General features: G+C 42.0%; 1 protein-coding gene and 3 non-coding genes across 5 annotated transcripts in view; all 4 read left to right on the top strand.

Annotated features, from left to right (window-relative positions):
* The first annotated feature begins 465 nt into the window (after window positions 1-465).
* On the top strand, window positions 466-539 carry Trnan-guu (transfer RNA asparagine (anticodon GUU)). Its single transcript has one exon. It is a non-coding gene; the product is annotated as a tRNA-Asn (tRNA).
* Window positions 540-781: 242 nt separating this feature from the next.
* On the top strand, window positions 782-855 carry Trnan-guu (transfer RNA asparagine (anticodon GUU)). Its single transcript has one exon. It is a non-coding gene; the product is annotated as a tRNA-Asn (tRNA).
* Window positions 856-1,446: 591 nt separating this feature from the next.
* Trnat-agu (transfer RNA threonine (anticodon AGU)) lies at window positions 1,447-1,520 on the top strand. Its single transcript has one exon. It is a non-coding gene; the product is annotated as a tRNA-Thr (tRNA).
* Window positions 1,521-2,298: 778 nt separating this feature from the next.
* The window catches only part of Mbo (nuclear pore complex protein Nup88), a 72,791-nt gene continuing 62,999 nt past the window's right edge, over window positions 2,299-12,090 (top strand). Inside the window, exon 1 of one of the 2 annotated variants that reach the window (XM_076325660.1) lies at window positions 2,299-2,554. In XM_076325660.1, coding sequence (XP_076181775.1) covers window positions 2,342-2,554 — 213 coding nt within the window. In that variant the 5' untranslated portion in view covers window positions 2,299-2,341. The remainder of the gene's footprint in view (window positions 2,555-12,090) is intronic. The other variant, XM_076325661.1, reaches the window with a different exon arrangement.

The raw sequence follows: 12,090 nt of genomic DNA, 5'->3' as shown, positions 1-12,090 counted from the left end.
ATATAGCTTCGACACAACTGCCAGACTATTTCCCGGTTAGCACACCGCGTATTATCGTTCTCTTCCGATGCAGCCCTTCTTTCACGGTCAACGTAGCAACCGATGCTTCATTGCCAGCGGCTTCCTCCACCACATCTGCTTGACCCATATTTTTTTACTCTTGTACCGATTCTAATGGAAAAAAGAATCGAACCGTCGATATTTAATTGCGCGGTCTGTACACTCGATGGATCGAAAATATAACATCTTGACTTTGATGCGTAGAAACATCGGAACCTCTCTACGGAATCCAAGGTCCTTCCCATCTGCTATCTCGTAACGTTTAAAATGAAACAACGACGCGAAAGCAATAGGGAATCACTGCATTCTGCCACTTGTTTATTTTTATTCTCCTGCAGCTATCCAGACTCTAGAATTTTGCAAAACGCGACGCGTTACCATTTCAAAGAACTCTGGAATCAAAGAGCCTCCGTGGCGCAATCGGTTAGCGCGTTCGGCTGTTAACCGCAAGGTTGGTGGTTCAAGTCCACCCGGGGGCGGCGATCATTATTTTGTTTTAGATTTCTCCCGCATTATTAACAAGCTTCCCGTATTTATAAAAAGATTTGTCGTATTCTATTTTATAATTATACCGCGCATATTTTTTAGAATTAATTACGGTAGATGTCTTTTATCGTGCAAACAAATATTCCTGTAAGTCTTCTCCGAAACAGTTCTAGTTCGTATCACGATCTTAGAATGCTCGATGCGTTACCATTTTAAGGAAATCCGGAAACACGAAGCCTCCGTGGCGCAATCGGCTAGCGCGTTCGGCTGTTAACCGTAAGGTTGGTGGTTCAAGCCCACCCGGGGGCGGCGATCGTTATTTTGTTTTTGTGTCCCCCTCGCACGATTGACAAGCATCTTGTATTTACAAGAAGAATTATTTTTATATACCATTTTATAATTATACCGCCCACATTTTTGGGAATTCGTTACAATGAATGTCTTTTATCGTGTAAATTATTAATGACGGAAATTCATCGATTTTAAAGACCCGCGTTCGAATAAGTAATTACAAAAGTGTAACGATAGAAATCATTTGACATTATAACGTAAACTACGCAATTGCAGTAATTAAGTATAATGGTAGAACGATTGATCGGTCATTAATTTTATCAAGGATCCGGAAATTATATCTCGAGGAGAAGAAATAAGAATAATAATAAATATCTGGAACGGAAAATCAAAAGAGAACTTAAACGAAGTTACGATTCAAAGTATACGATAGTGGTTTTAACTAAAAGTATTTACGAAGAAAATATTCCTTTCCTGTTCGATCATTTACATTATTATTGACAAGTATAAGAAAAATGTAAATATAATACGTTACTTCTGACAAATGTAAGTATACATTGGTTAGAGGTTATGTCGGTATAAAGACTGTATAAGATAGCACTTACCATCGGCGCCGTGGCTTAGTTGGTTAAAGCGCCTGTCTAGTAAACAGGAGATCGAGGGTTCGAATCCCTCCGGGGCCTGAGTTGAAATTTCTTTTTTATTCACTTCACACACGAATTTATACGATATAAATAAAATAATATGTTAGTATTTTACGAGAAATATCGTTAATATTCTAATATACTTTCTTTTTTATTACCTTTTTAAAATATGCAAAACGGAGTAATTATATAATTCGTTGATATTTCGTATCGGTAAATTTTTATGAAGCACAATTATATTAAAGAAATTATGTAACGACACCTGGTTTTACGTAAAATAATAAATAAAATATTTTGTACAACGGTCGTTCAACGTACGAGTACAAAAAATTAACGAACGATAGAACTCGATTGAGAAAATATTTAATTAGTGAGTGATTTTAAACGTTTTACGATTATAAATATAAATTTGGAATTACGAGAAACGCATTCGTTGAATAAGGAATATATTATTTTAGAAAGTAATCGTATTATTTTAATTATAACCCAACCTCAATTTTTAAATAATACACTTTACTGCGTGAAAACTGTTTTCATTGCGTACGCGTACAAATTTTTTCCACAAAGATAATACGATATCGAATAAACACTCACTTTTATATTAAATTTCTCGAAATATTCGTATCGAATAAACAAAGTCCTCAAATTTACATTTTGCACAGATTCACTTCAAAGTAACGCCAAGAAAACCGCGAAATTCGCAGACTGAAGTGAACGGTAACTAGCAGCGCGACAGTGTCGCCACATGTATTCAATTTTACAATGTTGGCGACCTTGCGCGTCACTATTCTCGTCGAGGAACTTCGTTGTTGTTCTCGTTTAGCCAGTTGCGTGTCGTTATAACCTTCTTTCGCGCAAAAATGAGTTTGTATACAGATCCATTACGTTTAAACGAACACAGTTTATTTCAAGAATTAAAGAATAATTTGCCGACGAATATCATCAAAGACACGCGAAATATCTTAGAAATACGCGACAACGTGTTGTATGTGTGGAACGCGAAGGATTTTTGTGTGCTAACGTTAAACGTTGCGGCGACGCATGAGAACATTGGAGCGAATGTTGCTTATCAGGTAAATAATTAAATTTTAATCAAACTATGAAATTCCGTTTTTTACTGCCAAATAAATTCAAAGTAAGAATATAGCACGTTTTCGTCTACAACGTTTTGTTGCTACGAACCTAACCTCAACAACGATGAGCAAAATGCCGCGCAAGCGTACAATTTTTTTTTCTTTATACGTTACAAATTATAAAACACGCAGTACTAAAAATAGAGGTGAATTATTACTCCCTTCGCGTACATCGATAAAGGAGCGGATTCTTAATCTATTGTTATTTCAAATGTTACAAATGTTACGTATTCTTGAAACATAGTTGTTCCTTGCTGCGGTGTTTAAAATTAAATAGATATTATAAATATTTGAAAAACAATTATTCTTTTCGATACATTTTAACCGTTAAACTGGCACGCAGATAAGAATCAGTGTTTGATTACGCAAATAGAAACTGCAGAACTGCGAAATAAAAATTATTTCAATAAAGAAGAATGTTATCGAATCGTTTTGTTTCAATTATTTTTGAAGAAATGCCAATTTTTAATAACGAAAGGATAATTCGTATTCCAGAAGATTTGAGAATGTCTTATTTGTCATCTTTACTAATAATTTAAAAAAAAATAATTGACGCTACGTCGTACCACGCAATCTCGGTTGGCAGCCGAAATCTAACCGTACTTACCATTTTTGTACAGGATATTAAATAATTTGATTTACAGGTTTTGATAGAAAAAATATTCAGTTAACAGAGGCCGAGAAATCGATTACTAATCACGTTAGAGTTAGTAGCGATTTTCGCTTCTGGTAACGCTAGTTGTCCACCTGCTTCTGTTCGTTGTTTATCATTTCTTAACGAATAATTATCTTGCGATATTTTTCTTTGGAGCCACGTGTTTTTCTTCCATTTCTATACACTTCCGTCAATAGTCAACAACGTACACGAAGCACGAAGGAATGTATACGTATAAAATAATAAATATATGGAAAAAATATCAAATTTCTTAGTTTTTTTTTTTCTAATTTAAATACGAACATTTATCAAAAAAGAAACTTACAATGAATTTTGTTGTTACTATTGATCGTTGCCGATAAGATACAGGAAAACAATCGTCACAACTCATCTTCGGGAATAGTAGCCCAACTACCAATTGCTTTTCCAATCGTTCGAGATATCGACGACTCGAAAGAGTCTCGCTCCTGGCGAGGTGTTCGTAGAAAAAGGATAATGGGATTCCGACCTTCGTTAAGCAGAAGTTGCTCGATAACCGGGACCATTACCTCGGCACGGTGTGTTCGCTCAACGACGATTACCGCGAAAGCGTTTTCTCGAGTGAACAATTGATTCGGGGCGATTAAACTCCGGTTAAATTATGGTCCGCGATACCAATATACAGAACGCGTCCTGCGGGTTAATCGGTGTAGATACATACGCGGACTAGTGGAAAATGATTACGTGGTAAATGAAAGGGAAGCTGCACGGCGGACTCGCGCGGTGAGAATGGGCAGAACGTTTCGTTCTCGCTTGTGCTTTTATTTCATTTCAATGGTACCGTGGGATCAGCGGGTACATTAATGCCTGGCCGCCCGCGCCCGCCCGCGCGCGCGCGCACGAGCGAGCGAGAGACCAAAAGACCGGTGAGGGGATAATTTATAGGAAATGGGTTGTTCGACGCTCCGGAGTAATTTAATTAAAATAAATGTCCGTACCGAGGAGGAACGTTACCCACGAACCCGCGGTCCACAACTGCGAATAAAATGCAAATTCAGACCCTTCACCGGGTTACGTATGGGTATTCGTAGCTAGGTAGATAAAGAGTACGCGGCAAGGGGGAATAGAGCAGCCTCGGGGATGGTCAGGTTCCTCTCACCCTTTAGGGACCGATCATCGCTCGCTCACCCATCGATTTGATAACAGAAAATCCGGAGAACTCGCTCTCTCTCTCTCTCCTGTAATCTTCACGACTCTTTCGCGAATTTTACTGCTTCTCTCTGCTAGATTGTACGATTACAGGGAAAATGTACAAGTAATTGCAAGAGAGGAATTTTAAAATAGGGTAATCTTCTCGGTGATTCGAGCATTTATTTGCATCGACGAAGGAAATACGTTCGCGTGTTACGTTACGGAGGAACATTTTGCTGGTCGAGAGAACGAGAAATAGAAATCTTACCGAGAAGAAGTAGGCTCCGACGGTATCGGAAAAGATATTCAACGATCCGTTGCGTTCGTCGAAACTCGTAATCGATATAATTCCTTCTAAAGACAAGACGCGTAACTCGCGTACGTGTGTATCGAAGAATCTTACCCGTAACGATCGGAGACGCTTCTCGATTCCTGTTTGTCAATTCTAAATACCAGTTGGTGGTCGTTCGCATCGATAACCTACGTACAGACGAAAGGGTTCTCCGCGTCGATCGTTCGGAGTGTTCGGTAAGGCTCGAGCGAGGGAGTTCTCGTCCTCGAGGAAGCGGAATTGGCTCGAATATGGACGGACGTGTAGATCCTTTGGAGATTTTTCCAAGTTTTTCTAAGAGTCGATAGAATTGAACAATCGCTGGTACCGCGAAGGGCCACTTTACGAGCGCTATGTGCACGCGAGCTGGCCGACTGAAATATCGGTCGTAAATAATAAAAGTTAGCGAGGTTCCTCCCTGGCGCGCACGGTGGGACTTTAAACCGGAAGATAGGTGTCGCAGGATACGGACGAGGTACAGTAGAAGGGGGCGACGAGGTGGGCGAAAGAGGCAGCGAGGTAGCATCGGGGTGTGGGCCGGAGACAAAGACGCGCTATTGTCAACCGCTCCGCCATCGGAACCACCATCCGCCCCGGGAAACTTTGAATCATTTTTATTGCATAGAGTTATCTTTGTTACCAGCGGAACGAACGTCTAAACGTGTCCTCTCTGTCCCTTTCTCTGTTCTCTAGCTCCGTCTTCGTTCCCCGTTCGTACAGGTTATTCCCTCCCGTCGTTCGTCCTGGCCTTTCTGCCACCCTCACCCCCTCCCTCCCTTTAACCTCCCACCCTCCACCTGCACACCCTTTTTGTTCTTCTCGCTCGACGCGAGATAATACGAACGAGGAAGCGTTCACACCCCTTTGGCTGCCCAAATGGAATAAGTTCTTTAATTCGCGAATTTACCGCCGCTCTAACGAATCGTCCGCTCCTGTTGTCAAGATAACGGGGACTTCTTTTGGCTAGGCTACCGACTTCGACTCGCAATTCCTTCCCGTGTACCGGAACGATAAACTTTGACGATGATCTCGGCTCCGCAATTGGATTCACCGCGATCGCTCCCCCCGCAACCCTTAACGTACAATCGATACCTTCTTTGCGCTATTCGAGGATGTAATTCTTGATTCTTTCTACGTGCTCGCTCGGTTAAAAATGTTTCCAAAGTATAGAAAATTGGCGTAGAATCCGAATATTTCGATCCAACGAGAAACGACGGGTCGAGAAGGTATTGCGGTGTAGAATTTCGACAAAATCAAGTTTTTTAAATAAACGTATCTGGAAAATCTAAGGATTCAAAAGGAACCGAAAAAATGACAGTCCGGACGGCGATACCCCCTAAACCGATGCGATCGTAACGCATATAGTATTCGTCCAACAGCCTGTAGAGCGGTCGGGTTCGCGGGCGAGCGTACAAGCAAACGCGGAAGGTGGTCCGGTCAGTTTCTGGACGCGGATTAGGTGGTCCTGCACCTGGACGTGTACGACAAGGTACCTAGAGCAATAAAATTCACGGGAAGTGTTTTACATTGGTAGCACGGGGGCCTGTGAGCGCCCTGGACAGGGCTGCCAGGGTGAGAGGAAGCCTCGACGAATTCAGTAAGTGGTGGACAATGGCTTTTGTGGTAGACACGGGCCAACTCGTACCCTTTCCCTGTCTTTCTCCCTTTTGGCATGCATATTTCGTTCCACCACCGGCGCGGATACATTTTCCTCCCGTCTCGTGCTTTCTTTCTCTTTCCATCGTGCATCGGAAGCACCGCGCAATGTCATCCGTCTAGAAACGCGCAAGAGAGAGCCACCAGCTCCCGAAAGAACGAGAAAAGAACGGGCACTGCTCCTCTCCCTCGCCTCCCTCGCCTCACTCGTCTCTTGTATCAGTAGGCGCATATGCACCGGCAAATAGCCGTACGAGAGGTACCGGTACTAGGAATTAACCCAACGTGGTTCGGATTTTACAACCTGGATCGAGATAATATTCTTCCGTGGAAAGCGTTACCGAGGTCCCAGTATCGCTAGTCGATTCCCACTAACGCTCAAGAAACGTAACGCTCCACCGACAGAATTATAACAGGGGTATTTAAACACGGGTTGCGTGTTTTTTTAAATATTTCCAAAATTTCGTATAAATAATTATCGAAAAATTCTTACTTTCCAAATGACCAACGTTGCGCAAAAGAAATAACGTACAGATTAACTGTACGCGCGATAAAAAGAAGCAATCAACGACATTCCTAGGTAATGAAAATACTATATATACGAATGTATTTCTCGCCCAAGAACTAGTGTCTTTATCTCCCTCTGGAACTCGTGTACGAGAACAACGTGGTCCATTGTCAAACCTGCCCGTTAAAATACGGAACGCCCTTCGTCTTGGAAGGAACTAACATAAGTGTGCATGCAACATCCCCTTCCTCGCATATTCTCTATTATCGCCGCTTGTATAGTCTATAAGCGGTGAAAGGGCCGCAACTCCCACAATGACAATAATTCCGCGCTAATAACCCTTTCGGGTGACTTCTTGGAACCTTCGGTCTATCCTTTACGCGGTATCGTCGCATCTTTGCGAGTGGGGACGGTTGACCGATTTCGTTCGGATAAGTTTTCTCGAATTTTAGAATTATTAACACATTTCAAGATTATTCTTCAAACGGTCGAATCAACGATAATTGACGAAATCTTCCCACATACTGAATAAAATTATCATTACTATCATTTCGAAATCGTAGAGAATAACACGTTCTACTTGTGTACTTAAATTTTACACAGATGCATCAGTCCAGGAATTCCTAAATTATTTCAACTGCGCATCACTCTGTGTTACATAGTTCAATTAGTACCAATGAGTTTCAACCTTGAGGTGTCAATATTGAATGTAAAAATAAAACGTTTAACGAACAAAAAAAAAGTACGTATTTATTAAAAAGAAACACAAGAATATAATTGTTAATGCGAGGGGTGGATTTGTTCGCGCAAACACAATTTCTCTATATTTGGCTCAATTTGACGTAATGAAATTTTTATATGTACATACCATTAACGAAATGTTCAATTCACGTAAGTATTTATAACACTTTCCATCCACCGACCGCGTACCACTGATTGTGAGTAGCTCGCGTACCACAGGTGGTACGCGTACCATACTTTGGAAACCTCTGTGTTAGGCTACGAAATAATACAAATTTCGTGAATTCCAGTCGACTGCAGATAATTATTAAACACGATTAATTAGAAATTCTCATAGTTCCGTTATTGGTAAATTTTGTATACATTTCTATAGGAATAAATTAATTCGTACACTTCGCTTTACACGTACACAACGTTTTTCTCACGCACAGAGTACCCCCTAACTCGACCACCTTGAACGTTTCCAAACAGACGTAATTAACGAAGTAATTAATATAATAGAGACGTTTGTGGATCCAGTCGCGGTTCGCTAATTTCGCTGTAGAAACGAAGTAGATTTTAAAATATAGCTACTTTAAAATAATGTTCAATCGTAGCGGTGTTATATCGACTGCCTAAACACCGGTCTCAGTCTGCAATTGATCGAAATTTGACTTAACCCGCTCGCGGTAACTGTGACAACAGTTGGAATGTTTGCGCAAGACGCGCGCACAAATGACAAAGAAAAAGTGATCTCGCGAGTTCCGATTGCCCGAAATACCCGATGGTGTTTTCCAGCGAACGAGGGTCGAAGCGAGTAGGTGGAGTGGCTCAGGTTCCGCAGGGGGTGGCTTTGTCAGCCCTAGAATACCTTGGCAGGCTAATGCATTTCCTTTACAGTTTTAATGGGCATTCATAACTAAGTTTAATAATGCCGGTAGGAGGCCAGCCGTCGTGGTTGCATATCTAATAATTCCACGGTCCTACCTCGCGCAGGAAGTGGCACAGCAGCACGAATTTTAGTAGTGGCTGCTCGAGTTCATCCCCCTACTACTAGCTCTTAGCTCGAAGGCGCGACGTTCAACCTCTTTCTCTTTCTCGCACCCACTTCTCCACCCTCCCAAACCCCGTCCCGCTTTGACTTTCTTCGCGCAAAGATTTCATGAATTTTCAGACAGCGGTAAACAGATTCCTTTATCTCGCGTTTTGCGATACGCGAACATGTCCACTTGAATACGTACTCGATTCGTGTTCTCGACAAACGATCGATTTTCTCTATTTCTCGGGTACGGTATTACTCGAACGAGTGAATCTTAAGACGAGAAGATCGGACAAACGTACAGATACATACGTATGTACCTATCTATGTGCGTGGGTATGTACGCAAATTAAAAAGAAATGTATTCGATTCTGTTAATAGTACCGTGGTGCGGCATAGTAAGTATCGTAAGGAGTTTCGGTACAAATTATCATTATTTTCTTTTCTACGATTTTCTATAGTTTTTCGTATATCGATATAAAATTCACAGAGCGTATCGGATTATCAAGAACAACCTTTGGAAAATTCAACGAAAGAAACGATTAATCTTTGAAATATTCGTAACGGGAATTCCCCCTCGAGTGGGAAACTATTGGACCCGTTTGGTCACCCGGTGACTTAATCATCCTGAATCAAGTACAAGGAAGATTCTGGAAACCGGAGATCTTCGGGTACCTATCCTCTCAGCGAGAAGGGGTTCCGGCACAGCCAAGATATAATGGCGTTTTGGTTGTGGACCGAGATATAAATCCCGGCACCGTTATGTGGCATAGAGCACCATCTTAGCTCGGTCCTCGCCGCGGCAGCGAAGCCAGCGGCGCCGTCTCTGATAAATCACCCTGAGACAATGGACACTGTCCAAAACACGGTAGATCTTACGCCTTTAAACTTGGGTACGAAGTCTTAACCCTTGCCCGTTCCTAGCAAAGCGCCTCCCCGTACCGTGCCTCCCACTTTTCTTCGGTCTTGCCACCTCTGCGGACAGCCCTTCCTCTTCAACCACCAGCAAAGAGCCAGCTCCACCGTCGCGGTCCCAGCTTCGCTTCCTCCCCTCCCTGGAATTATAATGTTTGTTTCTAACAAATTACCATGATAATGCCTAGCGTCGCATGGCGAAACCGTGTCTTCGGTGGCACACTTAAATTACGCGACTACAAACAACGTCGGAACATCAGCAATGCTGCCTCGACAGCTAGAGATTCCTAGCGGGTAGTTGTAATGTTAATTAGCCACTTACCTAACCGTACACCCGTAGACAATCGGACGCCTTTCCTCAAGTATTTCAAACTTTCCCATCTTTAAGACTGCCTACCCTCCAGAGGGGAGGAACACCGATTCTATCCTTTCCGGTAGTTATCGATCGAAAGAGGTTGCGATTTTAGGATCGCGTTACGGCTTCGCGAATATGCGGAAAACACGGGTTACTTTGTACATTCGTAACTGCTAAATATCAATCTCGAAGGATAAAAAAGCGACGATGCGAAAAATTGTGCGTTGCGTAAAAATGAGGACCGGTTACGCGGAACCTGTACAATTTCGTGAAAATTCTATCAACGAGCCGAGTTTTTTTCCAAATCGGCGGAACCGTCTTGTTTCTCGCCAACCGTTAAAATAAAACATTGATACGAAAGGTCGTAGATTTCCTCCCGAAAAGCGCTCCCATCATCGCGTTCGTCGACACATTGAGCTGGCGCGACTCCATAAAAATTACGTCGAAATCTACGAGCAACGATGTAATACTTTTCACATTTTCGAGCAGACAACCCATTATGTGGAGTGCTGCGAGGCCGCGAAGGCGATAAACTTTATTTTCCAAAATCGTCGCAACGCACGTCCGATGCGTACTCACCGGTCCCTCGTCGTTACGATCGCGATAACACGCGTCCGTAGAAACGTACGAGGGACGGCAGAGGATTCCGAAAAAAAATTGTCGAGCACATATTTTTTTGTCGCGAGGGGGATGCAGCGGCGCTTTCACCGCTCTTCGTAAAAACCGTGTCGAAATATTCGCTCCTGTGGCAATGGAACATAATGACAGGACATAATTCACGCATTCGACGAGGACATTCACTAAAGCGGCAATTTAAATATGTATTTTCGCCGGTTTGGTAATAAATTGAGCGTTCTGCTGAGCGACGCGTCGTTATAATGTTTATAAATAAAATCTGGCGGGACAGTTCACGCTGGTTGTTTTCGAATACGGTCCATAAAGGTATTCGTAAACTCGAGAGTCCGTAAGAGCCGTCGTTTTACAGAATTTACAGAGCGCACGGTAACAATTGTACTTGCTTGCCCGGAATTGTTTCACCGAACGTAAGGTCAATGCCCGTTCGATCCAAGTGGTAAATCGTAATCGTAATTAGAACTCGTTTCCGTAAAAGTATTCAAATTCGTAACAATTTCCCAACAAGCTTTTCGCGTATCGTATTTCGAGCTTCGGTTCGAGCCTCCTTCGGTACAAATGTGTAACAAGAGGATCAACGATAATTTCAAAATTATATAAATTACGAGGACGGAGAACGTACAATTTTCATTCTCATAATTTTTACAATTTTAAAACTATTGCAATTTATTTCTCTACGTTATTATCGCAAACATATTTGCCAAAAAATGTTACGCGCAAAGCTCGTTAAAAGACTACCATGAATTTTAATATCGAGTAGTAAATAGCCAACACGGTTTACTGGAATCTGCTATTCAAATTTAATTTCCTTTTTATGCGAATGTAATGTACATTTTGGCCCCCGTTTTACCCAAACGCGATGAAAATTTGGCCTACGAGAGGCTCGATCGGTGCGTATCTTGGATCCAAGTCAAAGGGAACTGTATCGGAACGTTTCGCGAGAAACAACGTCGCCCAAGCTGTACACTTTTATATCGTATACTTTCGGAATCGTAAAAGTCGGGTTAAACTTAAACAACCGTGTAACTACCGTAACTGCGAGAAAGTCAACCAGGTTGGTTACTTTATCGGTACTGGTTTATTGAAAAGCCCGTGTCGCAACGTGCTCGTTTTTATAACAAATCCGCGACGTTGCGCAGAACTTTTTCAATACCAGCTTTGATCGCGCTCGCGCGTATTACACTGAAGATTTAGAAATTGCATTCGGACTTCCTTCGGGAAATCTTGGTAAAGAGAAATACCACTTTGAGGATCGAAAAAAGATATTTCTCTTCGTTTGTCTTTTTCTTCGCGATACAAAATATCGTCCTTTTCATACTTTCGATAGAGTCACCGTATCGGTGTGCAGAAAAATTCAAAATACAGATCAACTCACGGATCGATTCCACAAACGTGTTTCATCTACCACCAAGACGTGCAAATTCGTTCTTTCACTATCCGTTCTCGAGCACGATTAATACATTTTTCTTTCATTATCGTTGTAGTTTCTCCATA

The sequence above is a fragment of the Ptiloglossa arizonensis genome, chromosome 13 (genome assembly GCF_051014685.1).
Source record: "Ptiloglossa arizonensis isolate GNS036 chromosome 13, iyPtiAriz1_principal, whole genome shotgun sequence".
NCBI lineage: Eukaryota > Metazoa > Arthropoda > Insecta > Hymenoptera > Colletidae > Ptiloglossa > Ptiloglossa arizonensis.
This window is presented reverse-complemented; position numbering and strand designations above follow the sequence as displayed.